At 37.3% G+C, this 21,969-nt stretch overlaps 1 protein-coding gene across 1 annotated transcript; it reads right to left on the bottom strand.

The window, feature by feature from the left end:
• Positions 1-452: 452 nt before the first annotated feature.
• LOC136170961 (olfactory receptor 2A2-like) lies at positions 453-1,385 on the bottom strand. The gene has a single exon (XM_065939635.1). It carries the CDS (start codon positions 1,383-1,385, stop codon positions 453-455), a length of 933 nt encoding a protein of 310 aa, XP_065795707.1.
• Between the last annotated feature and the right edge of the window lie 20,584 nt (positions 1,386-21,969).

Here is a 21,969-nt window from a genome sequence, read left to right as displayed (position 1 = left end):
CTCTCTGAAAAGCTACAAAATAGTCTACATTGTCCGTTTTTCTTTTTCTCTTGAAGAAGAAGAGATGGGAGTGGGGAATTTTCTCCTGATCCGAACACATGGTGTCAGAAACAGGAAGTAGATATGAGAGGTAAAATGTCATAAATTTGCCTAAACACTTCACTTACTGTATCTCTTCTTGGCGTTGTGCTTGTCTGGAGTGCTGACACATATTATCTGACAAGTTATTTTCAGAAAGGAAATATGGCCTATATATTCTCGTATATAGGGATTCGTATTCTGCCATCATATCAATGTTCGTCTTTAGTAATTGTCATGAAATCATGCTTCTTCTCGGGAAATTTTCTTGAATTTTTTCCCATTTCTTTTTATTAGTTGGAGGTTGAATTTTTTATACCAGCAATCACATCTCATTGTTGGAAATGTAAACTGAACCGAAACTATACTCTCCCTCACACTGTCCTCTTTTTCTGCAATACTCTGTGGAAGGCAGCCTTCACTTGAGCATTCCTTACGCTGTAGACAAGAGGGTTCAACAATGGGTTGAAAAGAGTATAAAACAGGAAAAGGATTTTCTTCTGTTCCTCTTGGTGATTACTGTCAGGGGCCAAGTACACCATCATGGCTATGCCAAAGTAGAACCCAACCACACAGAGGTGGGAGGAGCAGGTGGAGAAGGCTTTCTTGCGGCCCTCCTTTGACTGGATCTTTAGGATGGCCCAGAGGATGTGCACATAGGAGACCAGCATCAGGGAAAGAGGTCCAACTAAAATAAACACACCTGCAGCAAAGAGGAATATTTCATTGATCCAGATGTCACCACAGGTCACTTTGAGGACAGAGCTAATTTCACAGAAGAAATGGTTCACCTTCTGGGGCCCACAGAAGGGCAGCCGTAGAAACAGACTTACTTGGACTATGGCCAGGGAAAATCCACACGCCCAGCAAGCGATGGCCAGGAATGTGCACACCCTCCAGTTCATGATGACTGTGTACTGCAGGGGGTGGCAGATCGCCACAAACCTGTCATAGGACATCACCACCAAAATCAAACACTCTATTGAAGCAAAAGTCAAATTAAAAATCATCTGCAAAGTACATAAGACAAAGGAGATGTTTTTGTTGTGCTTCACTAGATTTGCCAGCAAATTGGGCAAATTGCTAGAAGCATAGGATATGTCAATGATGGCCAGATGAGACAGGAAGTAGTACATGGGCGTGTGCAGTCTAGGGTCGAGGCAGATGAGACCCAAGATCATGCCATTTGCCAGCAGGTTGAAGGTATATAACAGGGAGAAGATACCAAACAGGACCAATTCCATGTCTTCACTGAGCTGGAATCCTACCAGAATGAATTCTACAATCCATGATTGATTGCTCTCCATTCCTAAAGACAGTCTGTCAAGGACTGAAGTGTGATGGGAAGGTCACAGCTGGATAACAATGAAAATAAGAGTTATTTATCTGAAGGGAATGAAGAGGAAGCCGGTATACTTGTCCCTGCAATACTGATTTGTTTTCTAAGTTTCTTCGCCTTTTTTTTTTTTAATTGTGAAGCAATCCAAAATTTCAGATAAGTATCAGGGACTATAAACTGTACTACTATATAGATTTTACTAAATTGTTTTTTCAGTTTTGCCTGAACATTTATCTTCTCTGTGTGCATATAGTGTTAATTTTCTGGAGACCACCTAAGACTAAAGGGAAACCATATTCACCTATTGGCAATTTACATTTAAATCCTTTAGAATATTTTCTCTATAACATGTATACTTGCTAATGTAATCTCAGTATAATTACCAAAAACAGGAGATGTAACATTAACATGATTCACTACTCTAAATACATCATTTCCTGCCCTTGTAGTCTAAGGTTCAAATTGAACATCACATATACTAATCATTTCCTCTAATTTTAAATAGTGTGCATTTCTTGCATTGATGTTGATATTTTTGAGGAGTATGAGGTCTTGTTTTGTAAAGTGTTTCCCAATGCATTTTTCCGTTTATCGTCCATGTTCTAAATAAGATTAAACATTTGTTTTAGCAGAAAAAAAATTATCCTTCTTAATGCTCTCCATTAATATACAGATAATGATAATTTGTCCCAATAACGTTGATGTTATATGTTATAGTCTTCCAGAAATTTTAGACTTATATATTAATGTTTCAATGATCTGGTTTACTTTGTGGGTAAAGAGGCATCTACCTCATATGAGATTCTAACATCAAGCTTTCTAAGTATCTTAGAGAAACATAAAAATTAGATAAAACATTAAAAAGAAAATATTTATGTGAAATATATATTGAAACCTGATGATTGTTAAGAATTTCTATAAACAACTTTCCTTTATTCACTATACATATATTTTCACCTATATATTTAAAATTATATGAACAATACTATATATCTACTTCCTCCATTTAGAATAACACCATGTACATTTTTCATATCAATTATTTCTTTGCAATATACTTTAAACATCTCTACACTATTTTGTTCCATATGAACATTTTATTTAGTATATCACCTTCTAACTAGGTTGTGTGGATTATAATGCTATGGTGACTAAGTTTTATACATATATTTTATGTATATTTTCTTTCCTTATACTAATTTCCAGGACATGGAAATTCTTGGTCAAATCTATTCCTTCCTTCCTTCCCTTCCATCCTTCCTTTCATTCTTTATTTCTTCCATGTACCTAGCTATTTATCTATTTTTCTGTTTACCTATCTAGTTTAAAATAGCCTAAATAAAATTTTTTCTTTCCAATAGAGCTATTAAAATAATAGCAGCTCAGTAAACAATGGATTGATTATATTCTTTGCAGCCAAAGATGGAGAAGCTCTATACAGTCAGCAAAAACAAGACCGGGAGCAGACTGTGGCTCAGATCACGAACTCCTTATTGCCAAATTCAGGCTTAAACTGAAGAAAGTAGGGAAAACCACTAGACCATTCAGGTATGACCTAAATCAAATCCCTAATGATTATACAGTGGAAGTGAGAAACAGATTTAAGGGGCTAGATCTGATACACAGAGTGCCTGACGATCTATGGACAGAGGTTCGTGACATTGTACAGGAGACAGGGATCAAGACCATCCCCTTGAAAAAGGAATGCAAAAAGGCAAAATGGTTGTCTGAGGAGGCCTTACAAATAGCTGTGAAAAGAAGAGAAGCGAAAAGCAAAGGAGACAAGGAAAGATATTCCCATTTGAATGCAGAGTTCCGGAGAACAGCAAGGAGAGATAAGAAAGCCTTCCTCAGCGATCAATGCAAAGAAATAGAGGAAATCAACAGAATGGGAAAGACTAGAGATCTCGTCAAGAAAATTAGAGATACCAAGGGAACATTTCATGCAAAAATGGGCTCAATAAAGGACAGAAATTGTATGGACCTAACAGAAGCAGAAGATATTAAGAAGAGGTGGCAAGAATACACAGAAGAATTGTACAAAAAAGATCTTCACGACCCAGATAATCACAATGGTGTGATCACTGATCTAGAGCCAGACATCCTGGAATGTGAAGTCAAGTGGGCCTTAGAAAGCATCACTATGAACAAAGCTAGTGGATGTGATGGAATTCCAGCTGAGCTATTTCAGATCCAAAAAGAAGATGCTGTGAAAGTGCTGCACTCAATATGCCAGCAAATTTGGAAAACTCAGCAGTGGCCACAGGACTGGAAAAGGTCCGTTTTCATTCCAATCCCTAAGAAAGGCAATGACAAAGAATGCTCAAACTGCCGCACAATTGCACTCATCTCACACGCTAGTAAAGTAATGCTCAAAATTCTCCAAGCCAGGCTTCAGCAATACGTGAACCGTGAACTTCCAGATGTTCAAGCTGGTTTTAGAAAAGACCGAGGAACCAGAGATCAAATTGCCAACATCTGCTGGATCATCAAAAAAGCAAGTGAGTTCCAGAAAAACATCTATTTCTGCTTTATTGACTATGTGAAAACTTTCAACTGTGTGGATCACAATTAACTGTGGAAAATTCTGAAAGAAATGGGAGTACCAGACCACCTGACCTGCCTCTTCAGAAACCTGTATGCAGGTCAGGAAGCAACAGTTAGAACTGGACATGGAACAACAGACTGGTTCCAAATAGGAAAAGGAGTACGTCAAGGCTGTATATTGTCACCCTGCTTATTTAACTTATATTCAGAGTACATCATGAGAAACGCTGGTCTGGAAAAAGCACAAGCTGAAATCAAGATTGCCGGGAGAAATATCAATAACCTCAGATATGCAGATGACATGACCCTTATGGCAGAGAGTGAAGAGGAACTAAAAAGCCTCTTGATGAAAGTGAAAGAGGAGAGTGAAAAAGTTGGCTTTAAGTTTAACATTCAGAAAACTAAGATCATGGCATCTGGTCCCATCACGTCATGGGTAATAGATGGGGAGACAGTGGAAGCAGTGTCATATTTCATTTTTGGGGGCTCCAAAATCACTGCAGATGGTGACTGCAGCCATGAAATTAAAAGACGCTTACTCCTTGGAAGGAAAGTTATGACCAACCTAGACAGCATGTTAAAAAGCAGAGACATTACTTTGCCAACAAAGGTCCATCTGGTCAAGGCTATGGTTTTTCCAGTGGTCATGTATGGATGTGAGAGTTGGACTGTGAAGAAAGCTGAGCACTGAAAAATTGATGCTTTTGAACTGTGGTGTTGGAGAAGACTCATGAGAGTCCCTTGGACTGCAAGGAGATTCAACCAGTCCATCCTAAAGGAGATCAGTCCTGGGTGTTCATTGGAAGGACTGATGCTGAAGCTGAAACTCCAGTACTTTGGCCACCTCATGTGAAGACTTGACTCATTGGAAAAGACCCTGATACTGGGAGGGATTGGTGGCAGGAGGAGAAGGGGTTGACAGAGGATGAGACTGCTGGATGGCATCACTGACTCAATGGGCATGAGTCTGAGTAAACTCTGGGAGTTGGTGATGGACAGGGAGTCCTGGCATGCTGCGATTCATGGGGTCGCAAAGGGTCGGATACGACTGAGCAATTGAACTGAACTGAACTGAACTAAAACAATGGATATGCTATTCTTTACAGGGGCAGCTCAGTAACTGAGCTAGGGAGCTTTAAAATATTCCTTTAACTCTAGCCAGTGGATTGGCACTCACTCTATCCTATTTTGTGGTAGGAAAAATTTTCTATCAGAACAGTAATCTTGAGTCTAATAATTATCTGTATTAGATGATAGCATAGGAGAGATTTAGTGAGAAATAACTATATTACAAAGCTCTTACACTGTTTCAGCAAAGAGTTTACTATAACTGTCACCCAAATTCTGTTTTCCAGAATCAGTCATTACTCTATCAGTATATTTATCTATTAGCTTATAAGGTCCTTTTGTTTTGCGGGCCATGTCAGAGCCTTATTCAGAAGAAATGTCTGTATATGAAGCCTGTAGCCAGGTTATTCTCAAAACAATAGAGTTGGTCTGTTGGCTGAGAAGGACCACCACTCAACCATACTGGAAAGTGATGTCAAGAAAACTGCTGAGGAACAGAAGACAGCTGCCACAGCCCAGCAGTCAGAAGCTCTAGGAGCTGGGGTGGGGGTAGTCATTACTGTAATACACTTAGTAGTATGATTACAATAATAGTTATTAAATAAATATGTATATACACAATATGTAATTTTTATATACACAGGAATTTATAAAATATGCCCTATTATATATTCTGAAAAATTATTTATCAGTTCATTCTAAATGACAGATATACACATAAACTGTGATAGCAGGACTATGGTGCAGCATTAAATTCATTTAAATAGAGAAGAAACTGTCAAAATTGTGAGCGTGATGGTGGATAAACAGAACGTAAATAACACAAATCCTGGTCCTTCAGACTGTAAAGAATCTGCCTGCCATGCAGGAGATCTGGGTTCGAACCTGGGTTGGGACAATCCCCTGGAGAAGGGAGGGTGACCCACTCCAGTATTCTTTTCTGGAGAATTCCATGGACAGAGGGACCTAGTGGGCTACAGTCCATGGGATCGCCCAGAGTCAGACACAAGTGAGTGACTAGCACTTTCACTTTCTTTCTCTTACAATGTAAAAATAGCATTACAGAAACAAAAAAAAATCAGCTGTTAGCAGAGAAGTATGAAAAATCATAAGAAAACAAATTTCCCCATTTTTGAAGTGGAAAGTTAAAAACCAAAGGTTCAAATTTGAAAGATGCAGTTTATAAACTCTGAGATTTAGACTTCAGCTTCTGGCAAGATGAGATACTGCATATCCTACACCATACTCGCCTATTAAAAACAACTAATACCACTCTTGAGCAGAGCCAGTCTGGATTGAACTATTCTTACTGAAGGAAATTCTAATATTTCATTTCAAGCTGAAAAGAAGTGATTCCAGAAAGAATGTTCACACTGTAAAAAGAAATAAAGAGCAAAGGAGGTAGTACATATGTTTGTAAAACTAAGCAGAAGTTGATGGTATGAATACTGGTCTGTTCTCTGGCACGTAGAATAAGACTGAACTAAATACGTAACAACAGCACACATGTGGGGCATAGACTGATAGAAGTTAAAAGGTTCTAATTTCCATGTGTTTTGACAGAAAATTGTAACTACTGACTTTCATTAGCCTTTCTTTCTACTCAGTATTAATTACTTAATGGTACTGATAAATTTAGCCCATGAGCAGTTCATATTCCCATTCAAAAGTTTAAGGATTCCTCTTTAAAAAAATGTGTGGGATTAAGCCTGTCACATGTCTTTACAAATCAACATGTTAAATCTACATCTGAGTAAGAACATCAAGAAAACATTACCCTCTGTGGAGGGACAGAGGTAAAAGAAAAATGGAAAAAACAAATTAGAAGTAATTCTCCCTAGAAAAGCAACATATAAAATGGAAAACTTGTCAAAATAAACCTCTTAGGACTTCTGGAATCTAAATCAAAAGCTATAGCAACCACACACACGCTTAATATGGAAATCATCCTGAAAATCAACCGGAGAGATCTGTGGCATTTTAACTTGCCCCGATACCATGCCCTACTCCTAGCTCAGGAGCAGTTCTGTAAAGATAGTCTGCACTTCTGATGTACACTCACGACCAAAAGGAGCAGAACATACCTCACACTCACAGGATTCTGGATGCTGGAGTTGACCTGTCTGGTGGCTCCTTGAAGGATGTACTCAAAGGACTTCCCTTATTTTGATTAACTCAAGACTCCCCCACCGCTGAGGTGGTGCCCAGAGGCAACTGTCAAAAGCCTTTGAAGGCAGAACTATCAGCTGCTGCCACATGAGGCAAGTAATAGACGTTGGGGTGAACTATAGACTAACGTGACACCCTGAGTGGAAGAATTGGAAATAAGACGATTTGGTAAATAGAAGACCTGAATAGCTCCCAGATACTGCTGGGAAACTAGAAGTCCACACACAGGACCAGTGCTGGGCAAATGCTCAGAGGGAATCTGAAAAGGTCCTGATGCCTTGCCTCTGTCTAAACTCCAGAGTCTGCACAGGCAGGAAACTGTCAGAGTTGTAAATGACCTGGATGAGGGGTGAAGGCAAGTCCCAACACAAAAAGAGAGCCATTTATAAAAATACGAAAGAAGGTTGAATATAGCTATAGAGTTGCTGGATTAAAGGCATATGGATATAATAATTTGATGTGCTTGCTTTCTCATTGGTTTATCAGAGCCTGAAATGCCCTTATGAGATCTGCTTCTCTATTAGGAGATTATGAAATAGAAGGAAGAAAAACAAAAAGTCATCATTATAAAACAGAGGGAAGATAGGATGAAAAATCAAATTAATTTTGAATAATATTAATAAAACTCTGCTACTCAAAATATAATTAAAAAAACAATATTCAAATACAAACCAGTTAGTGCTAAAGGTATATAAGTTAAACAATGAAATATTATGTTTACCCAAGATGTAACTGAATGTGTTGAACAGTCTTAGAATCTGATGTAAGCATGATTAAATATTCCAATAGATCAATGAAAGTATTGCATTTACTAAAGTTTCAATAAATTATAAGCAGTAAAGAAAATGAAGGTGTAAAATAGTCACTGCACATGGAAAAAGAATCTATGATGCATTCAGGAAATAAGTAGTGTCATTCATTTTTTAAAACTCAATAAAGAGGATAAAATACTGGAGGTTAAAAGAGGGACATGATGCACTGAAAGATAATATTTAATACCTATGGCTGATTCATGTTAATGTTTGGCAGAAACCAACACAATACTGTAAAGCAATTATCCTACAATTAAAAGTAAATAAATTTATATTAAAAAGAATCTACCTTGACCTTAACATGTATAGACAAGGGGTAGATTCTTCATTTGGTTATTTTATTTTATTCATTGATTCCCTTCTGATTGTATTGAGTTACAGTTGACATGCAACACTTTGTAAGTCTAAGGTGTACAGCATCATAATTTGACTTCCATACCTTGTGACCTGATGGCCATGATAAACACAGTAAGCCTCCAGCATCTTATACAGACACAAAGGTGTTTTTTTCTTCTGAGAATCTTGGGATTAACTCTCTTATTCACATTCACATGTAGTATACAGCTGTGTTAATTATATATATCATGTACATTACATTCCTAGAAGACTTACTTATCCTGTAACTAAAAGTTTGTACCTCTGGATCACCTTCATTCAAGTCCCCGTCAACTATTCCCCACCTTCAGTCCTACAAATCTGATGTCTTTTTCTACGAGTTTGCTTTTTTGTTATTTGAAGTAAAATTGACCTGTAACACTATGTTAGTGCCAGGTGGAAAATAGAGGAATACCTTCTTGAAAATTTAACTTACAAGCATGATAAAGATTGAGAGGTGAAACATAAACAAGATAAAATTTCCAGAGAGGTGATAAGGGATGTGATAAAAAAAAAAAAAGCAATATTTGAAGAGATTTTACCAAAAAATGTTCCAAATTGAACAAAGATTTAATTTTCAAATTGATAAAAATGCATTCTGAAGGAAAACAGTAAAGGTAAATATACCCATAAGGACTTGAAGACCTTCTAATAATTAAAGATAAAATAAATCTTTACCTCAAAAATTTGAGATTAAGATGAGTTAAAAATAAATTCTCAATAAATATAAATTAACAGATGTTTGCCTATCTTTTTCCTCTTACAAAAAATAGTTGCCTAGGGCTACCATAGCAAACTGGACTTCCCTGGTGGCTCAGAAAAAGCATCTTCCTGGAATGCAGGAGACTCAGGTTCGATCCCTGAATTTGGAAGATCCCCTGGAGAAGGAAATGGCAACCCACTCCAGTACTCTTGCCTGGAGAATCCCATGGAGGGAGGAGCCTGGTAGGCTACAGTCCATGGGGTCACAAAGAGTCGGACATGACTGAGCAACTTCACTTCACTTTCATCATAGCAAATTAAAATCTTAGTTTTTGTTTCATAAGTTTTGCAATTTTTAATAAAAGTGATGGTTTCATTTGTCTCTTAAAATATTTTGCTGCACTATTGTCCCAAGGTCAAAAGGAAATATTAAAAACATTAAAGATAAAAGTGTCAATTCCAGGAAAATAAATGACCCAATCAAAAAATCGGCCAAAGAACTAAACATACATTTTTCTAAAGAAGGCATACAGATGGCTAACAAACACATGAAGAGATGCTCAACATCACTCATTACTAGAGAAATGCAAATCAAAACCACAATGATGTACCATTTCACGCCAGTCAGAATAGCTGCTATCCAAAAGTCTACAAGCAATAAATGCTGGAGAGGGTGTGGAGTAAAGGGAACCCTCTTACACTGTTGGTGGGAATGCAAACTAGTACAGCTATTATGGAGAACAGTGTGGTATTTCTTAAAAAACTACAAAAAGAACTGCCATATGATCCAGCAATCCCACTGCTGGGCATACACAGCGAGGAAACCAGAATTGAAAGAGACACACGTACCCCAGTGTTCACTGCAGCACTGTTTATAATAGACAGGACATGGATGCAACCTAGATGCCCATCAGCAGACGAATGGATAAGGAAGCTGTGGTACATATACACCATGGAATATTACTCAGCCATTAAGAAGAATACACTTGAATCATTTCTAATGAGGTGGATGAAACTGGAGCCTATTATACAGAGTGAAGTAAGCCAAAAAGAAAAACACCAATACAGTATACTAACACATGTCTATGAAATTTAAAAAGACGGTAATGATAACCCTGTATGTGAGACAGCAAAAGAGACACAGATGTATAGAACAGTCTTTTGGACTCTGTGGGAGAGGGCAAGGGTGGGATGATTTGGGAGAATGGCATTGAAACATGTAAATTATCATATGTGAATGGAATTGTCAGTCCAGGTTCGATGCATGAGACAGGGTGCTCGGGGCTGGTGCACTGGGATGACTAAGAGGGATGGGATGGGGAGGGAGGTGGGAGGGGGTTCAGGATGGGGAACACATGTGCACCCATGGCGGATTCATGTCAATGTATGGCAAAACCACTACAATATTGTAAAGTAATTAGCCTCTAATTAAAATAAATAAATTTATATTAAAAAATAAAATAAAAACTGAAAAAGCAAAAAAAAGTGTTTATATATGATCAACAATTTAACTAATAGTAAATTTCTTATCAACAAGATATTAAGACAAAAAGTAATATCTTTAATGTCTCAAGAGGCAGAGAAGCTCTCAATCAAGAATTTTATAACTTCAAGAACTCTCTTGAATGAATGAGAACAAAATGAAATTATTCACATGTAAATTATAAATATTTAGAGTCCATAGCTATTTAGCATACCAATAAAGAGTATTCCCACTACAGGAGAAGTGAATTCAGAATGAATCAAATACATACAAATAATAGTGAACAAAGTAATAAAATATAATCTTATATTTAAAAACTTATGGGCTATGAAATAATTATTTTGATATTTAAAAAGGATAAAAGCAAAATTTGAAAAATGTAAATGAAGGAAAAGAGACTATTTAAAAATAGTGATAAATTCTTGAAGAGGCTCAAAATACTGAGTGATACTAAATTTATTACTGTACATCATGCATTTTTATGTTAGCACTTCAAAAAGTCATGAATCATAAAACAATGGAATTGATGATTTTCAAAATTACAGTGCAAACAGTCATCTGTTTGCATTAAAGCATTATCAATCAAAAAAGAAGGTAGAATGCAAGAAAAAAACAGAAACAGAAAAAAATGGTTGATATTCAGAAAACCCAAAATACAATAACATAATTGTATCCATTAGTGTATTAAATGTAAATGAATTAAATATATTCATTAAGATAGAGATGGTCAAAAAAAAGATAGAGATGGTCATATTGGATTAAAAACAGAAAATCCACATACAAACCTTTACAACAAACACATTCAAACACAAATGCACCAGACATACACATACACTCAAAACCAAAAGAGATGGCTGATGGTAAAATGATGAAAAAACATGCTTCATGCCAACAGTGACTGGTAATAGCAATATTAATATCAGACCAAAGGACAGAAGGATATATATGATACTGTGCAGTGCTTAGTCGCTAAGCCGTGTCCAACTCTCTGCGACCCCGTGGACTGTAGCCCGCCAGGCTCCTCTGTCCATGAGGATTCTCCAGGCAAGAACACTGGGGTGAGTTGCCATACCTTCCTCCAGAGGATCTTCCCAACCCAAGGATCAAACCCAGGTCTCCTGCCCTGCAGGAGGATTCTTTACTGAGCCACCAGGGAAGCCCATATAAGATACTACAAGTTGTAATAAAATGAACAATTTGCCAAAAGAAGAAAATTGACTATAAATTCACTATAAAATAATTTATCAAATTTTATATAGAAGGCAAGTTTTTTCATCTATTCAAACAAAAACATTACTTTTTTATTATTAACAGTAAAAACTTTAAAAGTTTTTCTTTAGAGTTAGGATATGATTTTAACATGCTCCCCAAAATCACTTCTTTTTAATGTGACCTAAGAACTAGCTGTCAATAAGGTGACAGGAATAAAAAGAAGGGCTAGGATTTAAAGTGGAAAATAAAATATAATTTCTGATAAAACTTGTGTATGTTAAAAACAGAATCTGTACGGATGATCTATTATTACAGGTGTACACTCAACAAAATCGGCGTTCAAGGATGATGTATGAAGTGGGAGGACTTACATACCTTGTTTATAGAATGAGCATTTAGTAAAGATGGCAAATCTATTCAAACTGTTCTTTTGGGTCAATAAAGTAAAAATCAGAGTCCAAGAATAAATTTCATGTGTAGAAACTGAGAATCTCATTATAAATTTGATGTGAAATTATAAAAGTTCAAGAAGAGACATAGCAATGTTGAAGAAAATGCAGTATCAATAAAATGATCCACTCTATGGAATATTGAGACCTACAAGGTTACAGAGACTTCACATTTTCAATCAATGTTGTATTGGAACAAGGATAAACAAACACAAGAAATAGCCTCTTTAACTCAGAGATTCAGAAATATGTACACACACACACGCACACACACATACATGCTAGAACTGAGATAAAGGCACCAATGTTTTTAATAAATAACACTGATTCAGTTGGCTGAATGTGGACAAAAACAAACCATGACTTCTCCCAACACACTAAAAAAATCAGATGGATTTTAGATCTAAGCATCAAATATTAAAAAAGCTTTGTAGAATATTAGTGACTTATAGTGAAAACATCAGCGGGAGAAAAATTTCTGAAACAGAATTAAAACAGTACTGAAGAATAGATTGATAAGTTATGAACCTAACTTGTGTTTATCAACAGCCATCATTAAGAGAGCAAAAATTAAATCCACAGAGTGGAAGCAAATATTTACAACATGTATAACCTATACAGGTTGCGCTAGTGGTAAAGAACCTAGCTGCCAAGAGACACAGGTTCAATCCCTGGTGTCAGAAAGATCCCCTGGAGACAAGAATGGCAACCCACTCCAATAGTCTTTGCTTAAGAATTCCATGGACAGAGGAGCCTGGTGGGCTACGGTTCGCAAAGAGTCAGACAAGCCTGAGCAGCTAACACATAACCGATACAGGGCTCATATTCAGAATACTTAAAGAATTTCTGCACATTGTTAATGAAAAGATAGATAACCCAATTTAAACTGGGCAAAATACTTGAACAAACATTTCACATGAAAGAGTATCCGAATAACCCTTGAGCGCATTAAGAGATTAAGAGGTACTAACCTTCCTAGGTCTCCAAAGAGATTGAAATTAAAATGCAAAACACACTGATAGACAAAATTCAAAAGTTTGAAACTATAAGGACTCGGCAAGCATATAAAACAGGGATACACTACTACTGAGAACATAATGCGGTGCCCTACTTTGGATAAGTCAAGAAGAACTGACTGTATTTGAACATACACATAACAACGACTCATGGATTCTATCTTCAGATATGCCCCCAATAGGTGCCTAAATACATACGTCATACACATATATAGATTTATATATAAAGTTTACATATGAATATTCTTAAAATAATTATAATAACTTTTTTTCATACCTTCCAAAGGAAAAATCTATCACTGCTTATAAGAGAAGAATGAAACAAGGATGTGTCTTTTTGCTTGACTTTACAATCCATGTGACGGCACGAATATTTACTGGAGGACTCCTATAATTCGCTTTAGAAATAAATGATTTAATTTAATTATTCCTAACAGAGTATATGTTTTGAAAAACTACTCAATGAAAACAATCATCCTATGTGTATATGCAAAATTTTTCTCTAGAAATAAAAAAAAAAAGTCAAAGGCACATTTCCAAAATTATATAGTCAATAAGGATTTCTATAAAAGGTGCTCTGATTTCAAAATCTATGACCGTCAATTAACTCTGTTTAGTCTGTCCTTGTAGTATAAATGAAACGGTATAAATGAATTTGAACTTGCAATGCAATATATTCTGACAACAAAGCATTTTGTTGCTAAATAATCGGTTTTCTATAAATATCTTTAATATTTGTAAACATAAAATTCACCATGTCAGTTTTCTCTCCATGTTCAAAATTATCAATGTTTGTGAATGCCATTTCCCATTATGAATTAAATAAATATAAATATTGGTCCAGTTAAGAGGAGCATTGGTTAGGATCTTCCAGAGGCCAACCCTTGAGACAGTTATTCAGCTACAAGTAGCTCTTAGGAAGTAATCCAAGGAAACACAGGTAGAAGGTTGGCAAAGGGGGACAAGTGAGAAAAGGTGGTCACTGAAGGTTGGATGACCAAGTAAATCAAAATTGTTCTCACTGAAGTTAGATCCCAATGGGAAAATTTTGGAGCCAGGGTAGAATAAGTTTCTCAGTGTTAACCTACCTTTAGTTGGAAGGGAGCTGGGGTGTTTATACACCTACTAGATCTGTTATTGGATAAGTGCCTTGAGGTGGGTGGATCAAGTATTGATATTAGGGCTCCTTTTCCCTGTTTAAGAAGCTAGTAAAGTGTCTCTGGTTTTCAGGAACCTGTGCAGGCAAACAAATAGAGGAGGTGGCATTGGGAAATCAGGCCAGTGTGCCCTGAAGTGGGAGGACACGGTGTCATGGACAGGGCACCCACAACATTAGCTATAAATTCTCTGTTCGTCACTGTGAAATCCAAAATTTGATTGAACATACTTAGGCAGATTAACAGGTGTGATTTTCTGGTTCTAAATGAAGAGGGTGATTGTCAAACTTTTTGAAAAAATATTTTCTCATGATTTTTAAATATTAGAGCAACACAGATATTTATCCATAGCCAAGTAAAAAGAAAGTTTAATTTTTTAATTTCAAAAGTTGGCTTTACTTACACCCAACCTACTAGCACTCTTTATCTATCTTGCACCTGAAGAATTTGATTAAACTTCTGTATTTGGATAAAATATAATCTAGGGGATATTATTGAATATTAGCTCTGCTGTTCACCATAAATAATATGAGATAAATATTTAAGTGCATCACCATGTATTGAGAACTATGCGGTAAGTCTATGTAAATGAATTAAAGTTTCTGGCACATGAAAAGTTCTCAGCATATTTTCGGCAACAGGAAGGCACATTTAGGATGGGTTGTAGGCTGTATAATCTGTACAAGTCCAGTTTCAGGGCCACTCACCAAGGAATACAGCCATCTTTCAAAGCCTGAAACTGCAGAAAAGTCTTATTTTTAATCATTGCTGTTGGGGTAAAATAAACAGATAATCAGACACTGATTTTAAAAACGAACCCTAAGTTAAAAATCAAATGGGCATCCATGGCTGATTCATGTAGATGGGTGGTAAAATCCACCACAATATTGTAAAATAATCATCCTTCAATTAAAATAAATTAATTAAAAGAAAACAAATGGGCAAATACACCATATTTCAGGCAATGAATTACTAACCTCTTAGAATTACAGTCTCTGTATTGTGTACCAGGCAGAATTAACCAGAGATTTTTCAACTGAATGACTGTCTGTGAGGCTCTCAAGCAGGTTGTCAGCCAGCTAGTAAAAATGACTTCAAGGCCTTCATCCATTTTCAGTGCATGTCTCTCGCACTCAAGTTTTAGGTCCTAATGCTACAACTAACTTTAGCATAAACAGCAAATGTTATAAATGTCAGCAAAAGCATTAAAAGCTTACATGGTGGCTGATGGTTTAACAACTGGTTCTGGACTGTTCTCCTGTCCTGAGTTTTCCACTGAGGGACTTAGTAACTGAGTTTATGAAGAATCTGCCTCCTCAACAAATTCATATGTTTGCAGGTAAATCTAATCTCCATTAGCCATTGTTGTCTTACAAGTAGTCAAACCCTGGTAACACTGCCTGATTCTTTGGCTCCCAGACTTGTGCTCTCAAATGCCTGTCTCTTGTCATCATCTCTCCAAGGAGTTCCCAGTTATCTGACATTAGCTTCTAAGTCCAGCTTCCAAGAGATTCAGTATCTCTAAAATTCATTCTACACTCCAGGCATGTTGTCATTGTAAGTTAAAAGAACACATTTGTCGCATCCTACATCATAAAATAACATTGGGGAGAGTAAGTTAACACATCTAAATTTCTACACAATTTTATGTATGTTTAGAAAGTTTTATTTAGTAAGGAAATAATAAATAACAATAATAAACATATTGCCAGATGATTATCAGAAGGCTATATCCTTAGCTTCATTAGTCTTAGAACATCTCCCACCTTCCCTGGTGTCTACAGAGAGAGACCACTGCTTTCTCTGACCTTCTGCAGAAGTGAAAGCCTTTGCTCCAATACCTCACACCTCAGTGGACTCTGATCACTTACAAACTCAAGTCAGGGATACCTAGAATGCCCTTCCAGTGACTTTCTGTTAGCAAACCATTAGTTCTCCACTTTTACACGGCAGATGCCAGATTAGGATGAAAATGAAAACTCTGTTAGCCTCAGTAATATTAACTTGAATCCTAAGATTAGAATGCTGAAATATGAATGAAAATAACCAAATTACTGCAGCTTCGAGAAAGTCTGTGGGAGTCCTATGTTTTGTTGTAGCATTATTAATACTGACAGGATTCTCCTGACTTTCTTTTTGCATTCAATAAAATTTAATATGATATATTTTCATTATTTAAAAAACTGACTTAAATAAATGTGATGAGAATAAAAGCAAAAGCATTCACTGAAAATCTGCCAGGTACAAACACATTTCAAACCAAGAAATTGGGTTTATAGCAGGGATATTTTGCCATATTTTCATCACCTAGAACTTTCCCCTCACATTTGATAAGTGACAATGGTAGTGATGTTAACCTACTCCAGGAGATCATGCAGGATTTTCCTCAGGTGAGGACAACTGTCCCTGGAGAGAAATTCTGGTAAGAAACCACGGTAAGCTAAACAGGCTCCTGTACCCGCTATCCTGCTACAAAAGAAATAACGCTGAGATCTTTACCAAGTAGCTACAGGATTTCGTCCTGCCACTTACTAACATCTCCCTCGTGGGCAGAAGACAGGCATGCTAGCTTTCCTCACTTCCCTGGCGGGAGGATGTTTCCAAGGTGCAGTGAGAGAAGCTGGTCAGTCGCACACCCCCAGCTTCAGGAGCCAACAGGGTCAGAGGTCTCGCACATCCCTTTCAGTTTGATGCCACGACTGAGGGACATCGAGTTTCATCAGCCTCTTCTCAAACGTGTGACCAGGGAGGGGGTCTGATCAAGAAGAAAAAGAAGCCTATGTTTAGACAGCGTGGGTATCAGATGTGACTCTGAGACCTCAGCACAGTTCAAGAAAGGGGTCTTCACAAAGATGGCTTTTTCTTCTTCGTAAACCTGATGATTTCTGCCAGCCTTCTGCCCTGCTCCTCTGTCCGTCATTAACCAGTATAGAAGTAGTGATTTCTATTAATATAAAGAGGAGTCGTGGTACTACGTCTGCTATTTTTCTCAAACTGGGCTGGAAAACTCACAGAGATGGGGAGTGGCTGGGGTTAAGTCACCTGCTCCCAGAAGCAAGTGCAGTAGATGACGAGTCCCAGATCCCTTTTCTGCCCTGACAGAGAGGGCAGGACTCAGGGGTGCCCAGATCTTCTATATATGTGAGGGCTTTATAGTGTGATTCAATAACACCAACCCATTCCCCAGTGACACACCTGTGGAGTCCAGGGAACAAATTACAAACCATATTCTCAGCATTCTGTGTCTTTCCTACTCATCCTGTCTTGGGTCTCTTGCATATTATCTGTGAGTGTGTGTGTGCACGTGCATGTGTGTTCACATCTGTGAACCTGCTTTTGCAGAGAAGTAAGAACTGAGGAAGAATGGAAAAGATGTCTGTACTCAAGAGACTCTTGAAATAAAAATCTAAGTGATAAATTTTATTTCATTGATTATGTCCCACAGTAGAATTCCCAAGGATATACATGTATTATGTTTTTGATCTTGAAATTGATCCTGTCTCCATATTGTACTTTTGGAAAGATTCATGATGCAATAAATGTGACCTCCCATGGAGATTATTAAGGTAGCCCCTCTAAGGACTGGATCTTTCTCAGGGAGTGAATTATCCCCATCTGCTGAAAAGTGTTAATATGCAATAATTATCAAATTTTTCCATTGCAAATATTACTCGCTACTGGGAAAATCACATAGACTGAATCTTGTTGCCTAAATGCTTTCCTGCTCTACCCTATTCCTTCAGTATTTGTCCCATTTTGAAAACATTTTCCACTAAATATACATCTTACATTTAGAGAGGCCATTGTCCCCTCTCTGCTATCAGCGCAGTCTGGTAAGCATTGAATTTAGATGATGCATGGTTTTGCCTGTACCCACAGATCCACAGAAAAACACACATACATGATGACTCAGATCCCTTAAATTCATGAGAATTCACACCGATTTGGCCGTTGATGTTCCCAGAAATCCTACTGTATTTCCTAGTCTCTTCTCTCAGGTGGTTTTTTTTTCTCTTTCATTAAATCTCCCATAAATCCTTCCACGCATAGTCTTAGCTACTGAGTGAGGGTAACTGAGAAATTAGATGCAATCAGATGACAGTTCATTCAACCCTAACACACACGCTGACAAAATTACTGAATTTTTGCATTTATCTTAAGTTATCTCCTCTTCCTATGGAGTGATTAGTTTTTTCCAGCAAAGGCCAGTCTACAACTTAATACTATAAATGTCACCCCTCTTGCCAACTCAAGAACTTCTCTCCAGCAATTTCTGTCTCAAATGTCTTACCCCTATGTTTTCTTGAACACACCCGGTCAGAGAGTGAAACTCTTCAGGGAGAACAGGGCAGCCTACAGGGGCAACAGCTACTGCCTTCTCTGCAGCTTGGTAGCCAGGGGTGGAAAAGACAGCACAGAGGAAACCTTAAGTCGGCCCCTGCTTCCCTGTCCAGTGTCTAATATCTTCCTGCTTGAGGCTGAGCAGCTCCCAGGTCTGCACTCATCAAGCTGGATATTCAAGAGAACCCGTGTTGTAGTTCAGTCTGGATCCAAAGGTCTGGTTACCAGGATAGCTGATAGTGTAAGCTTCAGTCTGTGGGCAGCAGCAAAAGACAAATGTCCTAGCTCAAAAAGTTGGAAATATTTGTGGACTACAAAGGCCCATAAGCAACTATATGCCAATAAAATATATAACTTAGAAGAAACAGACAAATCCTTAGAAAGGTACAATCTCTCAAGACTGAACAGGAAGAATTGAAAAAAATATGAACAGACCAACTATACTACAAGTACTGGTATGGAATCAGTGATTTAAAAATTCCCACTAAAGAAAAGTCCAGCATAAGTTGTCTTCACAGGTGAATTCCATCCAAAATGTAGAAAAGAATTAACACCTAATCTTCCAAAATTATTTCAAAAAATTTCAGAGGAAGGAGTACTTCCAAACTCATTCTATGAGGCTGCAATCACTCTGATAACCAAACTGGACAACGATACCATGAGAAAAGAAAAGTATAGCCAATATTATTGATGAACATAGACACAAAAATCCTCAACAAAACACCAGAAAATGAATCTAACAGTACATTAAAAGTATCATACACCAAAATCAAGGGGGATTTATCCCAGGGATGCAAAGATTTTTTCAATATCTGCAAATTAATCAGCGTGATACACCACATTAATGAACTGAATAACAGAAACCATACTATTATCTCAGTAGATGAGGAAAAAGTTTCTGATGAAATTCAATATCCATTTATGATAAAAAAACTCTCCATAAAGTGGGCACAGAAGGAAAACATCTCAACATAATATAGGTCATATATGACAAACACTAACATCATACTCAACAGTGAAAAGCTGAAAGCAGTTTCTCTAAGATCAGGAACAAGACAAAGATTCCTCTCTTGCAACTTTTATTCAATATAATTTTGGAAGTCCGAGATATGGAAACCAGTGAAGAAAAAGAAACAAAGTGAATTCAAACTGGAAGAGAAGTAAAAATGTCACTGTTTGCAGATGACATTACAGTATACATAGACAATCCTAAAGATGCTGCCAGAAAACTAATAGAGCTCACCAATGAATTTGGTAAAGCTGCAGGACACAAAATTAATACACAGAAATCGGTTGCATTTGTATATACTAACAATATAAGGTCAAAAGTAGAAATTCGGGAAATGATTCTATTGACCACTGCATTAAAAAGAATAAAATACTGAGGAATAAACTAAAGGAGACCAAAGACTTATATGCAGAAAACTCTAAGACACTGATGAAAGAAATCAAGATGACACAAACAGATGGAGAGATAGATCATGTTCTTGGATTGGAAGAATTAATATTGTCAAAATGACTGCTACACAAAATAAACCTCAGATTCAATGAAATCACTGTCAAACTACCAATGGCATTTTCCACAGAACTGGAACAAGAAATTTTACAATTTGTATGGAAACACAAAGACCGAAGAGCCAAAGCAATCTTGAGAAAGGAAAATGGAGCGGGAGGAATCAACCGTCCTGATTTCAAACTATACTACAAAGCTACAGGAAACTAGACAGTATGGTACTGGCACAAAAACAGAAATATAGACCAATGACAAAAGGTAGAGAGCCCAGAGATAAACCTACCTGTCTATGGGCACCTTATCTTTGACAAAAGAGACCGGAATATATAATGGAGAAAAGACAGTCACTTTAATAAGTGGTGTTGGGAAAACAGGACAGCTCACATAAAAGAATGAAATTAGAACACTCCCTAACACCATACACAAAAATAAACTCAGAATAGATTAAAGACCTAAATGAAAGGCCAGAAGCTATAAAACTCTTAGGGGAAAATATAGGCAGAACACTCTTTGACATTAACTGCAGTGAGATATTCTTTGACTCTCCTTCTGGAGTAACAGAAATAAAAGCAAAATAAACAAATGAACAAATGGGATATTTGTCTTGGAAAAGGGCTCTTTTTAGACAAAATATTATCAAATATCCATTCTGCCTGTTCTCTGCTGGTGAGGAACCAGTGAGAAACTATGGCATCAGTCTTCTCTTGCATTGCTTCTCTTTCACTTCTCAGCTCATTTCCAGAGAACTGCCTCCGTCTCTCATCCTTGGAGCCACAGTTCTTCCTTGTTACTACACCCACTGTTCATATATCTCTTTGGAGTCAACCTGCTTTCTTTAGCAAATGCAAGTCCTTTCTTTTGAAAGCCCAATGCCCTCACTGGTCTGAGTCACTTGCTTTGATCCAGCCTCTCGATTTCCCTGATTTTACCCATAGGTCTGCTCTAGAGAGGCCATTACCCAATGGTAATGATTATAGGGTCAAGAATCAGACTGCCTTACTACAATCCTGCACTGGACTGTCATTCGCTGTGAACTGGGTGAGTTACTCAATCCCTCTGCCTCCATTTCCTTATGTGTAAAGTGGGGATTGTCTCTTGCCTCAAAGGGCAATTTCTGAGGATGAAATGAAATAATTCTTGTAAAGTGCAGTACCTGGCCTGTAGTGAGAGAAACAAAGAGACAAAATCAGAGATGGAGATAGAGAGAGAGAGAGAGAGAGAGAGAGAGAGAAAGACAGAGGGTGTTGATGTCTTTGTAATGACTTTTGATCTTAGCTGAACTAAATGACCAATCTCAGTGAGAGTAGACTTAATTCTCACCTTCTTCATGGTCTGCATTCCTCTAGAAGTCCAATACCTTTTGCAACTCTGTTCATAGGTTTTACTGTCCAAGACAACCAACCTCTCATAAATGGTCTCTGACCTTCCAGGCTGCCGAGAGCAAAGAGCAGCTCACTTTGCATACATGAGACAGTGCAGAGATACTTCTTCAGTTACATATTCTTCCTTGGGATATCTTAGACTTCTTTATTGAATTACAGTGATATTGACCTATGACATTGTTATGGGTAAGTATACAAGGCTTGGGAGTCAGACTGTCCGAGTAAAAGTCTGGCACTATTTTTCTGGTACATGCATACACAAAACAAACTGACAATAGGGCCCTCTTCCGGGATATGTTATGATGACTGAACAAGATGATCCATGT

The sequence above is a fragment of the Muntiacus reevesi genome, chromosome 6, assembly GCF_963930625.1.
Source record: "Muntiacus reevesi chromosome 6, mMunRee1.1, whole genome shotgun sequence".
Lineage (NCBI taxonomy): Eukaryota > Metazoa > Chordata > Mammalia > Artiodactyla > Cervidae > Muntiacus > Muntiacus reevesi.
This window is presented reverse-complemented; position numbering and strand designations above follow the sequence as displayed.

Bases quoted from the DNA above. Each gene is read 5' to 3' on its own strand.
- LOC136170961 (XM_065939635.1), bottom strand. From the start codon at position 1,385: ATGGAGAGCAATCAATCATGGATTGTAGAATTCATTCTGGTAGGATTC.